This window comes from Scyliorhinus canicula, chromosome 29 (genome assembly GCF_902713615.1).
Source record: "Scyliorhinus canicula chromosome 29, sScyCan1.1, whole genome shotgun sequence".
NCBI lineage: Eukaryota > Metazoa > Chordata > Chondrichthyes > Carcharhiniformes > Scyliorhinidae > Scyliorhinus > Scyliorhinus canicula.
Window position 1 is genome coordinate 8,350,653 of NC_052174.1, and position 18,830 is coordinate 8,369,482.

At 50.4% G+C, this 18,830-nt stretch overlaps 1 protein-coding gene across 1 annotated transcript in view; it reads right to left on the reverse strand.

The window, feature by feature from the left end:
* LOC119958296 (chloride channel protein 1-like) overlaps window positions 1–18,830 on the reverse strand; it is an 84,991-nt gene that overhangs the window by 52,652 nt on the left and 13,509 nt on the right. Inside the window, exons 4-6 of the mRNA XM_038786730.1 lie at window positions 8,671–8,810; window positions 7,029–7,106; window positions 1,656–1,734 (exon numbers count right to left, since the gene is read on the reverse strand). Coding sequence (XP_038642658.1) covers window positions 1,656–1,734; window positions 7,029–7,106; window positions 8,671–8,810 — 297 coding nt within the window. The remainder of the gene's footprint in view (window positions 1–1,655; window positions 1,735–7,028; window positions 7,107–8,670; window positions 8,811–18,830) is intronic.

Here is an 18,830-nt window from a genome sequence, read left to right on the forward strand (position 1 = left end):
GGCCATTAACATGTATCAAAGAGAGTAATGGTCAAAGACGGATACATGGGGCACACCACTCTGTATATTCTCCCCAGTCAGGAAAACAACTGTTCCCCATTCCCCACTACTCTCTGTTCCCTGGCTATCCTTTTAATTTTATAGGATTTAATCTCACTAACAAGTCTATAATGTGGTATTTCCATAGAATCCATAGAGTCCCCACAGTTGAGAAGGAGGCTGTTCAACCCATTGAGCCTGCACCATCCCTACTAACGGGCACTCTACCGAGACCCACCCTCCCACCCTATCCCCGTAACCTAACCTGCATATCTTTGTGACACTTAAGGGGCAATTTAGCCCGGCCAATCCACCCTAACCTGCACATCTTTGTGACACTTAAGGGGCAATTTAGCACGGCCAATCCACCTAACCTGCACACCTTTGGACACTAAGGGACAATTTAGCACGGCCAATCCACCTAACCTGCTCATCTTTGGACACTGAGAGGCAATTTAGCATGGCCAATCGACCTAACCTGCACATCTTTGGACACTAAGGGGCAATTTAGCACGGCCAATCCACCTAACCTGCACACCTTTGGACACCAAGGGACAATTTAGCATGGCCAATCCACCTAACCTGCACATCTTTGGACACTAAGGGACAATTTAGCATGGCCAATCCACCTAACCTGCACATCTTTGGACACTAAGGATAATTTTAGCACGGCCAATCCACCTAACCTGCACATCTTTGGACACTAAGGGGCAATTTAGCACGGCCAATCGACCTAACCTGTACATCTTTGGACACTAAGGGGCAATTTAGCACGGCCAATCCACCCGAACCTGCACACCTTTGGACTGTGGGAGGAAACCGGAGGACCCGGAGGAAACCCACGCAGAGACACGGGGAGAACGTGCAGACTCCGCACAGACAGTGACCCGAGGCCGGAGTCGAGCCTGGGTCCCCGTGTGGCCCTTGTGTAACCTCGCAACTCATTCTTGTAAAGTCCCTCTTTGCACCATAGGCCACGCCCCGTTATCCTCGCGTTGGCCAATGCCCCAAGTGTGGTCCAAACAAGGTTCAACACGAGCTTAGCATCGCTTCTCCATTGTTAACCCTAACCCTGTCGTTGCCGGATTAAATTCCCACGGCCTTGGACGGTGCAGTGGTTAGCACTGCTGCCTCACGGAGCCGAGGACCCGGGTTCGATCCCGGCCCCGGGTCACTGTCCGTGTGGAGTTTTTTTCAAAAAAAATTTAGAGTGCCCAATTCATTTTTTCCAATTAAGGGGCAATTTAGCGCGGCCAATCCACCTACCCGGCACATCTTTGGGCTGTGGGGTTGAAACCCTCGCAAACACGGGGAGAATGTGCAAACTCCACACGGACAGTGGACCGGGATCGAACCTGGGACCTCGGCGCCGTGAGGCAGCAGTGCTAACCACTGCACCACCGTGCCGCCCTTCATGGCCTTTGTCGACCTGTGTCGCAACGGGTAGTGATTCTCCCCGATCCCTTTGCTCCTCTGACCCGATTAAACATTTTTCAAATGTTTAGCGGCCGCCTTATCTTTTTTTTTTGTTTTCTTTCAAGGGCAGCAGCATGACAGATTTGGTAAAAACACGGTCAGGAGGGAAGGGGTGAAGGAGGAAGGGGAGGGGCCCTTACCTCCAACAGGTGCCACAAAGCAACAGGCCACACCCACCGCCGCACCAGCGATCAGCATTTCATACTTGCGTCCTTTATTCTGCGTGGGGGACAAGATGAATAGTCACGGACCCTGATCTGCCTTTCGAGGCCAGAGCACCCTAACTCCATACACCCGCCTTTGCCCCGTGCCCCTCAATACCCTTGTGTCAGGAACGCAGCAGTAGATTTAAATGTTATTGTATTTGTATTGTTAAATATTAGAAAGAAGGTATGGATTTAGGTCGGTTCAATTTAGTGGTTCTGTGTAAGAGGAGTAAAACTCTGGTTAGATTCATGCTCGGCAAAGGTGTTTGCACGTGTGAGGGTCTGGTCCGTTCAAACTGTGCTTCTGTCGTGCTTAGAGAGGGTTGCAGCGTAAGCAAGCTGGGAGAAGTACAAGTTGTTGCTTAGCAACCGGGGACACCTTTAGGGTAGGAAGGTTTTTTGAGTGTCGTTTTTAACTGAATTTACTGAAGTAGGCGGAACGAAGTGAGGGGTTCAGCTCTGCTGACGACAGATAAGCCTCAAATGGCACGGTAGCACAGTGGTTACCACTGTTGCTTCACAGCGCTGTGATCTGGGTTTGATTCCTGGGCTTGGGTCACTCTCTGTGCGGAGTCTGCACGTCCTCCCCGTGTCTGCGTGGGTTTCCTCCGGGCGCTCCGGTTTCCTCCCACAAGTCCCGAAAGACGTGCTTGTTAGGAGAATCAGACATTCTGAATTCTCCCTCTGTGTACCCGAACAGGCGCCGGAATGTGGCGACCAGGGGATTTTCACAATCACTTAATTGCGGTGTTAATGGAAGCCTACTTGCGACACTAATGAAGATTATGAGGTTCAAGAAAGCAAACTCCAGGGGAAGTGAAGAACAGTTAGTTCTAAAAACCAGGGAATGGAAAAGAAACACAAGGAATATCGAAGTAAACAGGATCAAAGAGGAACTGTTTATGGAAGTCAAAGTCAGACCTGGGAAAAGAAGAGCTGATGAGGGTTTGTTACAGAGATATCTGAAGCAATCATAAGAATTGGTGCCCTTATTTCCAGTGTTTGAAGCAATAGTATTCTGCTGGGAACTGAGTGTGGTGAATGTGATTCACACTATATATAGTTGCCGATATCACTCCATGTATATATGTTCGTTATCTACCCATTGTAAGGGCAGTTGCACTATCCGGCCACCAGGGGGAGTCGCTCTGGGAGTACGCGAGAGTTTGTACTGGGCTCCTCCCTTGGCTCCGCCCAGGACTCCTCCCCCTGGGACCGACGTATAAAGATCTGGCCTTAGAGCCTGCAGTTCACCTGAAGTTCAACGACGAATAGGCTGGCTCTGTTGTAAGTGTATTAAAGCCTCTGTTCAGATCCAACTACACGTGTTCGCTGAATTGATGGTTCCATCACTGAGTACCTGAGTTTGTCTAGCAATTTGGATGCACGTTGCAATTCAAGATGAAGGACAGTAGGAAGTCTTACAGGTTAAAGTCCAACAGGTTTGTTTCGAATCATTAGCTTTCGGAGCGCAGCTCCTTCCTCGGGTGAATGATGAGGTGGGTTCCACAAACACATATATAGACAAAATCAATGATGCAAGATGACACTTTGAATGCGAGTCTCAGACTTAGAAAATAAATTGATAGGAATAAAATTGGGGTGAAGGTGGAGGAGAGAGTTCACAGTTGTTGAACTCAATGTTAAGTCGGGAAGGCTGAAACGGGCCTAATCGGAAGATGAGATGATGTTCCTCCTCAAGGTTTGAGCAAACCCTTGGAGTTCAGGCATTGTTCGGGTAAAGCTGCTCTCCGCTCCCTCCAATACCCATCCTACTGCTCACAATGTCTTTGTACGGCTGAAGCATGACCTCTCCCCCCTTGTATTCTACTCCTCTCGATATAAAAGGGCATTGATCTCAATGTTTGGGCTATTGTCTGTACCTGTACATGACATTTTAATAACCTATGTACTTTTGTTTTATTCAATGTGGGTGTTGTTAGTTAGGCCGGATATTCATCACCCATCCTTAATTAACCCTTCAGAAAGTGGTGGGTGAGCCGCCTTCTTGAACCCGCAGCAGTCCCTGAGGTGTAGGTACACCCACTGTGCTGTTAGAACAAAGAACAAAGATCAAAGAACAAATAACAAAGAAAATGACAGCACAGGAACAGGCCCTTCGGCCCTCCCAGCCTGCGCTGATCCAGATCCTTTATCTAAACCTGTCTCCTATTTTCCAAGGTCTACTTCCCTCTGTTCCCCGCCCGTTCATATACCCGTCTAGATGCCTCTTAAATGATGCTATCGTGCCCGCCTCTACCACCTCCGCTGGTAAAGCGTTCCAGGCACCCACCACCCTCTGCGTAAAAAACTTTCCACGCACATCTCCCTTAAACTTTCCCCCTCTCACCTTGAAATCGTGACCCCCTTGTAACTGACACCCCCACTCTTGGGAAAAGCTTGTTGCTATCCACCCTGTCCATACCTCTCATAATTTTGTAGACCTCAATCAGGTCCCCCCTCAACCTCCGTCTTTCCAACGAAAACAATCCTAATCTACTCAACCTTTCTTCATAGCTAGCACCCTCCATACCAGGCAACATCCTGGTGAACCTCCTCTGCACCCTCTCCAAGGCATCCACATCCTTCTGGTAATGTGGCGACCAGAACCGTACGCAGTATTCCAAATGTGGCCGAACCAAAGTCCTATACAACTGTAACATGACCTGCCGACTCTTGTACTCAATACCCCAGCCAATGAAGGCAAGCATGCTGTATGCCTTCTTGACCACTCTATCCACCTGCGTTGCCACCTTCAGGGTACAATGGACCTGAACTCCCAGATCTCTCTGTGCATCAATTTTCCCCAGGACTCTTCCATTGACCATATAGTCCGCTCTTGAGGGAGGGAGTTCCAGGATTTTGCCCCCAGCGACAGTGAAGGAACGGCCGATATATTTCCCAGTCGGGACGGTGAGTGACTGGGAGGGGAACCTCCAGGTGGTGGGGTTCCCAGGTATCTGCTGCTCTTGTCCTTCTAGATGGTAGAGGCCGTGGGTTTGGAAGGTGCTGCCTAAGGAGCCTTGGTGAGTTGCTGCGGGGCATCTTGTAGACGGTACACACGGCTGCCACTGTGCGTCGGTGGTGGAGGGGGTGAATGTTTGTGGATGGGGGGAGCCGATCAAGGGGGGCTGCTTTGTCCTGGATGGTGTTGAGCTTGTTGAGTGTTGTTGGAGCTGCGTTCATCCAGGCAAGTGGAGAGTATTCCATCGCACTCCTGACTTGTGCCTTGTAGATGGTGGACAGGCTTTGGGGGGGTCAGGAGGTGAGTTACTCTCCGCAGGATTCCCAGCCTCTGACCTGCCCTGGTAGCCACAGTATTAATGTGGCTGGGTCCAGTTCAGTTTCTGATCAACGGTAACCCCCAGGGTGTGGGGGATTCAGCGATGGTAATGCCATCGAATGTCAAGGGGGCGATGGTTAGATCCGCTCTTGATGGAGATGGTCATTGCCTGGCACTTGTGTGGCACGAATGTTTGTTGCATTTACCACGACAATTTAAATCTATTACTACAATGAGCATGTTCCCTTTATTGTACACACATCTGAATTAGGAACGAGTGTGGGCCACTCGGCCCCTCGAGCCCTGCTCCCCCATTCAATACGACCATGGCTGCTCTGATTGTGACTTCATCCCCACATTCCTGCCGACCCTCCAGATAACCTTTCACCCCCGATAACCTTTCACCGCCCCTCCCCCCTTCGTTAATCAAGAATCTATCCAGCTCTATCGCCATTTTGAGGAAGAGAGTTCCGGAGACTCTGCCCTCTGAGAGAAAATATTTCTCCTCATCTCCGTCTTCAAGGGGCCACGCCCTTAGTTTTAAACAAGACATTAACTATAGGCCGGTGAGCCTAACGTCTGTGGTGGGTAAGGTCTTGGAGAGGATTATAAAAGATACGATTTATAATCATCTAGATAGGAATAATATGATTAGGGATAGTCAGCATGGTTTTGTGAAGGGTAGGTCATGCCTCACAAACCTTATCGAGTTCTTTGAGAAGGTGACTGAACAGGTAGACGAGGGTAGAGCAGTTGATGTGGTGTATATGGATTTCAGTAAAGCGTTTGATAAGGTTCCCCACGGTCGGCTATTGCAGAAAATACGGAGGCTGGGGATTGAGGGTGATTTAGAGACGTGGATCAGAAATTGGCTAGTTGAAAGAAGACAGAGAGTGGTGGTTGATGGGAAATGTTCAGAATGGAGTTCAGTTACGAGTGGCGTACCACAAGGATCTGTTCTGGGGCCGTTGCAGTTTGTCATTTTTATAAATGACCTAGAGGAGGGCGCAGAAGGATGGGTGAGTAAATTTGCAGACGACACTAAAGTCGGTGGAGTTGTAGACAGTGCGGAAGGATGTTGCAGGTTACAGAGGGACATAGATAAGCTGCAGAGCTGGGCTGAGAGGTGGCAAATGGAGTTTAATGTGGAGAAGTGTGAGGTGATTCACTTTGGAAAGAATAACAGGAATGCGGAATATTTGGCTAATGGTAAAATTCTTGGTAGTGTGGATGAGCAGAGGGATCTCGGTGTCCATGTACATAGATCCCTGAAAGTTGCCACCCAGGTTGATAGGGTTGTGAAGAAGGCCTATGGTGTGTTGGCCTTTATTGGTAGAGGGATTGAGTTCCGGAGCCATGAGGTCATGTTGCAGTTGTACAAAACTCTAGTACGGCCGCATTTGGAGTATTGCATACAGTTCTGGTCGCCTCATTATAGGAAGGACGTGGAAGCTTTGGAACGGGTGCAGAGGAGATTTACCAGGATGTTGCCTGGTATGGAGGGAAAATCTTATGAGGAAAGGCTGATGGACTTGAGGTTGTTTTCGTTAGAGAGAAGAAGGTTAAGAGGTGACTTAATAGAGGCATACAAAATGATCAGAGGGTTAGATAGGGTGGACAGCGAGAGCCTTCTCCCGCGGATGGAGGTGGCTAGCACGAGGGGACATAGCCTTAAATTGAGGGGTAATAGATATAGGACAGAGGTCAGAGGCGGGTTTTTTACGCAAAGAGTGGTGAGGCCGTGGAATGCCCTACCTGCAACAGTAGTGAACTCGCCAACATTGAGGGCATTTAAAAGTTTATTGGATAAGCATATGGATGATAAGGGCATAGTGTAGGTTAGATGGCCTTTAGTTTTTTTCCATGTCGGTGCAACATCGAGGGCCGAAGGGCCTGTACTGCGCTGTATCGTTCTATGTTCTATGTTCTATTGTTCGAGAGGCTGAGCAGAAACCCAGAGGGAGCCATGAACCGTGCTCTGCCCGAAGCCATTGCAGGGTTATTATTGCACGGCACAAGTTTACCTCTTTCGTTCCTGCGAATTTGACCATGACTTTTCCCAACAAGGTGGCGAGGATGGCTGCCATGTGAACAAAGGGACCCTGCAAACGAGAAGGAGGAGTCGTTAAATGCCACACCTGCAGCCCTGATGTGTAAAGTCAGCTTTGTGCGCAACGCAAATGGCAGGTGTCGGGGGAGGGGCTGGTGCTGGAGGAGGCGGGGGGAGGGAGGGGGGGGGGGTGAGAGGCGAGGGATGGGCTGGAGGAGCCGGCAGTGAAGGAACGACACGAGTGAGTTTACATCTCAGCCTCTGGCCCTTCCCTGTTCTGACCTCTGTGGGGGGCTCTTTCTGTGCCCGATTACTCTGTAAGCGAAAGCCACAATGTAGCATCCCTACGGTGCAGAGGGAGGCCATTCGGCCCGTCCGACCTTCTGAAAGAACACTCAACCCACTCCTCCGCCCGATCCCCGTTACCCCACCCTAACCCGCACATCTTTGGACCGGGGGAGGAAACCGGAGCACCCGGAGGAAACCCACGCAGACACGGGGGGGGGAGGGGGGGAGAACGAGCAAACTCCTCACAGACAGTCATCCGAGGCCGGAATCGAACCCGGGTCCTTGGCGCTGTGAGGGGGCAGTGCGAATCCACTGTGCCACCATGCTCTTAACTTGTTTTTCCTTATTCTTTCACGGGGATGTGGGCGTCGCTGGGCGAGACCAGCATTTATTGCCCATCCTTAATCACCCTTGAGCCGAGTGTCTCATTTCAGAGAGGGGCAGCTAAGAGACAACCTTAGGGGTCTGGAGTCACGTGTAGACCAGACCGGGATAAGGACGGTGGTTTTCCCTCCCTAAAGGTGGGGGGTGGGGGGGGGGTTATTAGCGAACCAGATGGGTTTTTGCGACAATGGATTTGGTTCAGTCCAATTCAGCTTCCGATCGATGACAACGAAGATATAATGGGCAGAGAGAAGCCAACAGTGTGAGCTCAGTAAGGGGTAGAGGAAACCCCACAACACAGCAGATCACTCCTTCCACCTATCGGATGTACAGGCTGGACTTCTACTAACGATGTTCGTTCGATCCCAAGCCAATGATGTGTTAAACTAGATAACTGGGCAGCACGGTAGCATGGTGGTTAGCATAAATGCTTCACAGCTCCAGGGTCCCAGGTTCGATTCCCGGCTGGGTCACTGTCTGTGCGGAGTCTGCACGTCCTCCCCGTGTGTGCGTGGGTTTCCTCCGGGTGCTCCGGTTTCCTCCCACAGTCCAAAGATGTGCGGGTTAGGTGGATTGGCCATGATAAATTGCCCGTAGTGTCCTAAAAAGTAAGGTTAAGGGGAGGGGTTGTTGGGTTACGGGTATGGGGTGGATACGTGGGTTTGAGTGGGGTGATCATTGCTTGGCACAACATCGAGGGCCGAAGGGCCTGTTCTGTGCTGTACTGTTCTATGTTCTATAATGCTTTTGTTGATAATGGGCTTTTTCTACAGAATTCGGCATTACATATGACTGCGTCCCACCTACTACCCCCCCCCCCCCCAACCCGCCCCACAATAAGTCTCAGCAGTCTCTCTTTATAAATGCTCTTGGTACTAAATTTAAATAACACCCTCCACCCACGAATATAATTAACACACTATTAACAGTCACTGTCCACATACCACTTTGCCCAGGAAAATGGTACTTCCAGCTGCCAGGGTGCAGATGACGCCTATGAGTTTAGCCACGAAGGTCCTGAAGGTGAAGAACTCGTCCAGCATCACACCTCGCAAGGTCACCTTCAGCTCCGGAATGCCAGACCCTGGTACGGCAACAGGAAACAGTCAAACAAAAACAGAATCCAGCCTCACAGAGAGAAGTAGCAACATTGGCACTGTGTACACAAAACAGTCTGTTATCCCGATAAGTATCTGAAAGGTAGGGAGGAAAATACATTCGGAATAATAACATTTATTGTCACAAGTAGGCTTACATTAACACAGTAAGAAGTCTGACAACACCAGGTTTAGGTCCAACAGGTTTGTTTCAAACACGAGCTTTCGGAGCGCAGCTCCTTCCTCAGGTGACTGGAGAGGTATGTTCCAGAAACATTTATATAGACAAAGTCAGAGATGCCGGACAATGCTTGGAATGCGAGCATTTGCGGGTAATCGAATCATTACAGATCCAGAGAGAGGGGTAATCACAGGTTAAAGAGGTGTGAATTGTCTCAAACCAGGACAGTTGGTAGGATTTTGCAAGTCCAGGCCAGATGATGGGGGGTGGATGTAATGCGACATGAATCCAAGATCCCGGTTGAGGCCGCACTCATGTGTGCGGAACTTGGCTATAAGTTTCTGCTCAGCGATTCTGCGTTGTCGCGTGTCCTGAAGGCCGCCTTGGAGAACGCTTACCCGGAGATCAGAGGCTGAATGCCCTTGACTGCTGGAGTGTTCCCCGACTGGAAGGGAACATTCCTGCCTGGTGATTGTCACACGATGCCCGTTCATCCGTTGTCGCAGTGTCTGCATGGTCTCGCCAATGTACCACGCTTCGGGACATCCTTTCCTGCAGCGTTTGAGGTAGACTACATTGGTCAAGTCGCACGACTCTTTAACCTGGGATTACCCCCTATCTCTGGTTCTGTAATGATTCGATTACCCGCAAATGCTCGCATTCCAAGCATTGTCTGGCATCTCTGACTTTGTCTCTATAAATGTTTCTTGAACATACCTCGCCAGTCACCTGAGGAAGGAGCAGCGCTCCGAAAGCTCGTGTTTGAAACAAACCTGTTGGACTTTAACCTGGTGTTGTCAGACTTCTTACTGTCCCCATTCCAGTCCAACGCCGGCATCTCCACATCATGGCTACATTAACACTGCAATGAAGTTACTGTGTGTGGAAGGGAAATGAACATAAACCAACTTAGAAGCATGCTGGGAAATGCTTGACTATAGTTCAACACTGCTTTTGAATGAAAATAAGTAGGTCAGGTAACATAAATGAAATACTGCTTAATATTCTGGTCGCGGCCTTATTATGATAACACATTGTCCTCCAAAAGATAATAAAATGTGTACTCGAGTTGTTTCTAGCCTAGGGCAAGAACATACGTATTTCATCTTACGTACTTTCCAAGGTCTATTTAATATAAACATGCGTGTTTACTTCAAGCTGTTATTTCAGACTATAAAAATATGCATTCTTCAATCGAATCTCAGAGTGCAGTGTACTGGCTTTGCAGCTCGAACACTCTCTCTCCGCAAATATATTTGGGTCAATAAATTTCCTTAAATCGAACCTCGAAGAATTTGTCTTTATTATGATTTCCACGACGTGTGTAAAGCCCTTAGTTGCCACACTCCGGCGCCTGTTCGGGTACACAGAGGGAGAATTCAGAGTGTCAAATTCACCTAACAAGCACGTCTTTCGGGACTTGTGGGAGGAAACCGGAGCGCCCGGAGGAAACCCACGCAGACACGGGAGAGAACGTGCACAGACTCCCGCACAGACAGTGACCCAAGCCGGGAATCGAACCTGGGACCCTGGATCTGTGAGGCAACAGTGCTAACCACTGTGCTACCCTGCCGCCCAAGCACAGTGCAAGCACACAAATTGAAATCTCCTCTTTGGTGTACGGTTGCACTTTTGCTGAAATAATAGTCCAGCGGTTCTTGACCTCTTCCTTTATGCAGACCGTGGATCGCCACCTTTACGGCCCACAACTTAGGGGCAGCACGGGTAGCATGGTGGTTAGCATAAATGCTTCACAGCTCCAGGGTCCCAGGTTCGATTCCCGGCTGGGTCACTGTCTGTGTGGAGTCTGCACGTCCTCCCCCTGTGTGCGTGGGTTTCCTCCGGGTGCTCCGGTTTCCTCCCACAGTCCAAAGATGTGCGGGTTAGGGTGGATTGGCCGTGATAAATTGCCCATAGTGTCCTAATAAAGTAAGGGTGGGGGGGGGGTTGTTGGGTTACGGGTATAGGGTGGATACGTGGGTTTGAGTAGGGTGATCATGGCTCGGCACAACATTGAGGGCCGAAGGGCCTGTTCTGTGCTGTACTGTTCTATGTTCTATGTTCTAACGTACACAAGCCGTTTTAAACAGTTTTTACAGAGCCTACTGCTAACAGGTATATCAACGGGTATTAAAAACGCAGCTATTTCTAATCGTTTGCAATGCACACTCACAAATGCATTGTGGATTATGTTGCACAGGGATGTTTGTGAAGCAACTTACACTGCGGGTAATAATGTTGCTAGGTACGATTGTAGATATTTTCCCACCGATCACCTGCAATACTCTGGCCAACCACCAGGTTGTAATAGACTACAGTTCGGGCTGGATTCCCTGTAGCCCGCGCTGAAATCGTGTGCGGCGATCAGGTGGCGAATGGATTTCCATGCCGAGATCTGGGTCAGCGCCGGTCTGCCATGATCCGCCCCCCCCTCCAAACTGGCATCATCGTGACGCGCGCCGCGTCAATGCCGTTGCCGCATCATCAGCCGGCCCACCCGTGATTCTCCCCCCCCCAACCAGGGGCTGAGTTCCCGACGGTGCGGGGCACGTGTCGTCCCAACCCTGCGGGAACCCGGCGTGGTCGCGGTGGACAGTGTCCAGCGCCATCACACTCGGCCGGGATCTGGGCCGCCGGCCAGGGGTGGGGGGGTGGGGTTGGGGGGGGGGGGTGGGGTGGGGTGGGGAGGGGGGGGGGTCTACAGCAAGGGCTGGGGGGACTGGGTGGGGGGTGGCCGTGGGAGGGCTGTGGGGTCGCGTTGATGGGTCGGGGTCGCTCTCCGGCACACGGCGCCGTGCTGCACGGCGCCGGCCGGTTCAGGTCATCAGCCGTGCGCAATGCGCAGAACGGGACCCGGCCAATCTCCGGCCGTTTCCGGCGAGGTGTGCGGGGAGTTTCAGTCGGTGCCGGTGCTAGCCCCTCACTGGTACCGGGGGGGGGCGGGACACGGCTTTGAAACAAATGAAATGAAAATCACTTATTGTCACGAGTAGGCTTCAATGAAGTGACTGTGAAAAGCCCCTAGTCGCCACATTCCGGCGCCTGTTCGGGGAGGCTGGTACGGGAATCGAACCGTGCTGCCGGCCTGCTTGGTCTGCTTTAAAAGCCAGCGATTTAGCCCAGTGAGCTAAACCAGCCCCTAACAGGTCAGTTAATGACTCTGGGATTAAGAAGCCAGTCTCGCCGATGGCGACCCTCATCGATTCCTTACCCCGGTCAGTGACTCCTGACCCCCCCCCCCCCCCCCCCACACACACACACAGCCACAACCCCCCACCACACACACACAGCCAATGCGGTTGACACTATAACTGCCGCTCTCTGAAATGGCCGTGCGAGACACTCGGCTCAAGGGGCAATTAGGGATGGCCAACAGAGGCTGGCCTCGCCCAGCGACGCCCACATCCCCGTGAAAGCATAAAGAAAAATAAGTTACTGAACTACAAAGACTTATAAGGAGAGATTGAACAGCCTCCTTTACTCCAGAAGAGAGACGGAGATCTAATAAATGTCTTTAAGGTTCTGAACACAGTCTGATAGATAGAACAGTACAGCACAGAACAGGCCCTTCGGCCCTCGATGTTGTGCCGAGCCATGATCACCCTACTCAAACCCACGTATCCACCCTATACCCATAACCCAACAACCCCCCCCTTAACCTTACTTTTTTGGACACTACGAGCAATTTAGCACGGCCAATCCACCTAACCCGCACATCTTTGGACTGTGGGAGGAAACCGGAGCACCCGGAGGAAACCCACGCACACACGGGGAGGACGTGCAGACTCCACACAGACAGTGACCCAGCCGGGAATCGAACCTGGGACCCTGGAGCTGTGAAGCATTTATGCTAACCACCATGCTACCCTGCTGCCCCATTTCTCTGGACACAGAGAAAATGTTTCCACTTAGAGAGGGAGTGGCAAACCAGTGGTCGCAAATATTAGAGAGTCATTGGGAAATTCAATTGTAAATTGACAGAAAACTTCCTTAGCTACAGAGTGGGGGAAGAATGTAGGACTCGCTCCCACAGGGAATGGGGAGAATGTGGGACTCGCTCCCACGGGGAGTGGGGGAGAATGTGGGACTCGCTCCCACGGGGAGAGGGGAGAATGTGGGACTCGCTCCCACAGGGGAGTGGGGAGAATGTGGGACTGGCTCCCACAGGGAGTGGGGGTGAATGTGGGACACACTCCCACGGGGAGTGGGGAGAATGTGGGACTCTCTCGCACAGGGAGTGGGGAGAATGTGGGACACACTCCCACGGGGAGGGGGAGAATGTGGGACTCGCTCCCACGGGGAGAGGGGAGAATGTGGGACTCGCTCCCACAGGGGAGTGGGGAGAATGTGGGACTGGCTCCCACAGGGAGTGGGGGAGAATGTGGGACACACCCCCACAGGGGGAGTGGGGAGAATGTGGGACTCGCTCCCACAGTGAGTGGGGAGAATGTGGGACTCGCTCCCACAGGGGTCAGGGAAGAATGTGGGACACACTCTCACGGGGAGTGGGGGGAATGTGGGACTCGCTCCCACGGGGAGTGGGGACGAAATGTGGGGACTCACTCCCACGGGAGTGGGGAAGGAATGTGGGACTGCCCTACCACATATGGGATGTGGGGAGAATGTGGGACTCGCTCCCACAGGAGAGTGGGGGAAAGTGGGAGCTCGCTCCCACAGGGGAAGTGGGGAGAAGGTGGGACTCGACTCCCACAGGGGAGTGGGGAGAATGTGGGGACTCAGGCTCCCACAGGGGAGTGGGGAGAATGTGGACATCGCTCCCCACAGGGTAGTGGGGAGAATGTGGGACTTCGCCTCCCACAGGGGAGTGGGGTAGAATGGGGGGCTCGCTCCCACAGGGGAAGTGGGGGAGGAATGTGGGACTCGCTCCCACAGGGAGGGGGGAGAATGTGGGACTCGCTCCCACAGGGAGTGGGGGAGAATTTGGGACTCGCTCCCACGGGGAGTGGGACGAATGTGGGACTCGCTCCCACGGGGAGTGGGGAGAATGTGGGACTCGCTCCCACGGGGAGTGGGGAGAATGTGCGACTCACTCACATGGGGAATGGTTGACGTGAATAGTGTTGAAATATTTAAGGGACCAGCTGGAATAACACGTGAGGGTAGAGAGGAATAGATGTAATGCTGATAGGGTGAGGTGGATAAATGGTGAGGATGATGCTCGTGTGGAGCAGAGACATCAACACTGATAATAGAACATAGAACATCGAACATAGAATGATACAGCGCAGTACAGGCCCTTCGGCCCTCAATGTTGCACCGACATGGAAAAAAACTAAAGGCCATCTAACCTACACTATGCCCTTATCATCCATATGGTTATCCAATAAACTTTTAAATGCCCTCAATGTTGGCGAGTTCACTACTGTTGCAGGTAGGGCATTCCACGGCCTCACCACTCTTTGCGTAAAAAACCTACCTCTGATCTCTGTCCTATATCTATTACCCCTCAATTTAAGGCTATGTCCCCTCATGCTAGCCACCTCCATCCGCGGGAGTAGGCTCTCGCTGTCCACCCTATCTAACCCTCTGATCATTTTGTGTGCCTCTATTAAGTCACCTCTTAACCTTCTTCTCTCTAACGAAAACAACCTCAAGTCCATCAGCCTTTCCTCATAAGATTTTCCCTCCATACCAGGCAACATCCTGGTAAATCTCCTCTGCACCCGTTCCAAAGCTTCCACGTCCTTCCTATAATGAGGCGACCAGAACTGTACGCAATACTCCAAATGTGGCCGTACTAGAGTTTTGTACAACTGCAACATGACCTCATGGCTCCGGAACTCAATCCCTCTACCAATAAAGGCCATCACACCATAGGCCTTCTTCACAACCCTATCAACCTGGGTGGCAACTTTCAGGGATCTATGTACATGGACACCGAGATCCCTCTGCTCGTCCACACTACCAAGAATTTTACCATTAGCCAAATATTCCTTATTCCTGTTATTCTTTCCAAAGTGAATCACCTCACACTTCTCTACATTAAACTCCATTTGCCACCTCTCAGCCCAGCTCTGCAGCTTATCTATGTCGCTCTGTAACCTGCAACATCCTTCCGCACTGTCTACAACTCCACCGACTTTAGTGTCATCTGCAAATTTACTCACCCATCCTTCTGCGCCCTCCTCTAGGTCATTTATAAAAATGACAAACAGCAACGGCCCCGGAATTTGGGGTGATGTTTCCACAGTATGTGGGTGGCACTGGCTAAGTCAACATTTGTGGTCATCCCTCAATGCCCTCGAGAAGGTGGTGGATGAGCCTCCTCTTGAGCCGCTGCAGTCCCTGAGGTGTAGGTACACCCACTGTGCTGTTAGGGATGGAGTTCCAGGATTTTGCCCCAGCGACAGTGAAGGAACGGCCGATATATTTCCCAGTCAGGGTGGTGAGTGACTGGGAGGGGAATCTCCAGGTGGTGGGGTTCCCAGGTATCTGCTGCCCTTGTCCTAGATGGTAGAGGCTGTGGGTTTGGAAGGTGCTGCCTAAGGAGCCTTGGTGAGTTTCTGCAGTGCATCTTGTAGACGGTACACACGGCTGCCACTGTGCGTCGGTGGGGGAGGGAGTGAATGTTTCTGGAAGGGGGAGCCAATCAAGCGGGGATGCTTTGTCCTGGATGGTGTGGAGCTTCTTGAGTGTTGTTGGAGCTGCGCTCATCCATGCAAGTGGAGAGTATTCCATCACACTCCTGACTTGTGCCTTGTAGATGGTGGACAGGCTTTGGAGGGGGGGGGGGGGTCACGAGGTGAGTTACTCTCTGCAGGATTCCCAGCCTCAGACCTGGCCACAGTAGCCACAGTATTTATATGGCTGGGTCCAGTTCAGTTTCTGATCAATGGTAACCCACCAGGATGTTGATTGTGGGGATTCAGCGATGATAATGTCATTGAATGTCAAGGGGCGATGGTTAGATCCTCTCTTGTGTTATGGGCCAGGGTTTAGAGAACTCCAAAGTGTATTATGTTGTTCACCTGACCCACAACTTTTAATAGATTGTGGTATGGGGAGCACACGGCCCACTCTACAGGCGTGGGACAGCAGAAATGGAAAAGTATTTTTTAAAGCAAAACAATGTTTATTCTATGAACTCAACTTAACCTTTTTAAAACCTACGGTGAACATCTTAGCAACCATCAATTCAAATACAACCCCCAAAGAATACAACACTAAGTAATCCTTAATAACTTCCCAAACAACATCCAGAAGACAAAAGAAACACCTTTCAACAGAAGCACATCGGGTTTACATTCACTACTGAGAACATTTATAATTCTGAATTCACCAAATGATTAAGAGATAGACTTTTGATGGCAGAGACACCAACAGTGCAACTGCTCTGTCTGGCTTCAGCTCCAACACTGAAAACGAAACTAAAACACAGCCCTGCAGCAAACAGCCTGAAACAAAAGTAAAAAGCTGACAGACAGCCCCAGCTCCACCCACTCTCTGACATCACTGCAGTGGTAAACACCCATTTCTTAAAGGTACTCTCACGACAGATATTTATATGCACACCCATTTATAAACACCCATTTGTTAAAGGTACTCTCACATGACACTTGTAGGAGATGATCATTGCCTGGGATTTGTGTGGCGCGAATGTAACTTGCCACTTGTCAGCCCGAGCCTGGATATTGTCCAGGGTTTGCTGCATTTGGACAGGGACGGCTTCAGTATCTGAGGAGTTGCGATTGGTGCTGAACATTGTGCAGTCATCAGCGGACATCCCCACTTCTCACCTTATGATGGAAGGGAGGTCATTGATGAAGCAGCTGAAGATGGTTGAGCCTGGGGCACTACCGTGAGGAACTCCCGCAGCTGGAGCTGAGATGATTGACCTCCAACCACCACAACCATCTTCCTTTGTGCCGGGTATGACTCCAACCAGTAGAGAGCATCCCCCCCTGATTCCTATTGACTCCCGTTTAGCTAGGGCTCCTTGCTGCCACACTCGGTCAAATGGTGCCTTGTTGGCAAGGCCAGTTATTCTAACCTCACCACTTGAGTTCAGCTCCTTTGTCCAGGTTTGAATCAAGGCTGTAATGAGGTCAGGAGCTGAGTGACCCTGGTGGAACCCAAACTGAGTGTCCATGAGCAGGTTATTGCTGAGTACGTGCCGCTTGATAACACTGTTGATGACTCCTTCCATCACTTTACTGAGGGTCAAAAGGAGGCTAATGGGGCGGTAGTTGGCCACGTTGCATTTGTCCTGATTTCTGTGGACAAAACACACCTGGGCAGTTGTCCACATTGCCAGTCCGATTCCATACCTGGCCCAAAGGAAGATGGCCAATTATCTCAGTCCCAGGACATTATTTCAGGAGTTCATTAATGACCTGCCTTCCATCATTAGATCAGTAGTGGGGTTGTTTGCAAATGATTACAAAGCTTTAGCTTTGTCAGTTTGTAACGATTTCCGTAGAGACTGATAACATTTAAAAATAAGTTCAAACTTTCAGTCAATAGCTGAAAGGATGACACAACAAGATTTCACATTTTAAGACTTTTACTGTAACAAAAGATGAAAGAACTCCTGACCAAACGGTATCTCTGTAGGAAATTTGTATTTTAAACCATAAAACAGAACATCTTTTCCTTTTCTCACAACCAAAAACACACTTCATAGATATATTTTACGCTGTTCTTTAAGTGGACATTCAATTCTCCTGGTTCCGATTTAATGCGATTCTTATGTCCCAAGCATTAACGTTTGTTCTTTTCCTTTCTCAACCTGGGAAGTTTTAATCTCAGAACTGTCTTTTGCAATGAGATTGATTCCCAGGAGATTCCTCCTTGAGAACAAAGTTAGGTGAATCTTCCAACCTGATCTATTCCAAGCTCTCGCTCGTGTCCTGCGTGGTGAGTCACGGCATCTTGCTGCCACTAGCTGCTCTTCCTCTTCTGGATCCCAGCAGTCTAACCTTGCCTGTGAGCTTTCTGGGGTATCCTACACCCTCCCCTCTCAAAGACCGCCGTGGCAATGTGAATCACACGGGCCTTGTATCCAAGTAGAAATGATGATCAGCAGTCTTTCCAATGTGGAAGTTTCAGTCTCTGTGAAGGAGATTCAATCTAACTGTAGAGCTACGTACCTTCACACCCCTCATTCAATCCCTGGTCTATACTACATTAACTGATGATGTTCAAAGACTGAGAATGAATTTGCAGGTGATAGAGTTACTGGGTATTAATTCCCAGGTGAATCTTCTCCCATCTATCGCTAATATTTTTCTCGGCAGGCTGTGAGGTTAGCTCCAAGTGGGTTTTGTGCAACTTCCAGAACTGTTAGTTACACAGTAGCCTTGAACAAACGGCGACTCCAAGAGAATTTTCTGCACATGGGAAAGATGTGGCAAGGTGGAGGGAGGGGAAGAGGTGGGATGACGGGATCTCCTTGCTACTAATGGCAGAACAGAGAGGAAGGACGCCATGCTCCGAAGGCTAGAGGTGGAAGGGCTGGAGAATGTTACGAAGGTCAGATGGCACATTTCCACGGTGAGCTTTATATGTGAGGAAGTCAATAAGCAATGGATGATCCCGTTAATTTTTTTTGTTTATGCAAATTCCTCACCAATAGGTGCCAGCTCCCCACCTGTGTCGGGCCCACATGGTAAGTTTTGGAGGTGAGTGTCAGAGAGCTATTCAGCCAGAGTGGTCATCGCCAACATCATCAGTTTCTACCCACATGGCACCTTTAGAAAATGAAATGTCCCAAGGTGTTTGAGAGCAAAGTTAGGTGAATCTTCCAACCTTATCTATTCCAAGCTCTCGTCCGTGTCCTGTGTGGTGAGTCACGGCATCTTGCTGC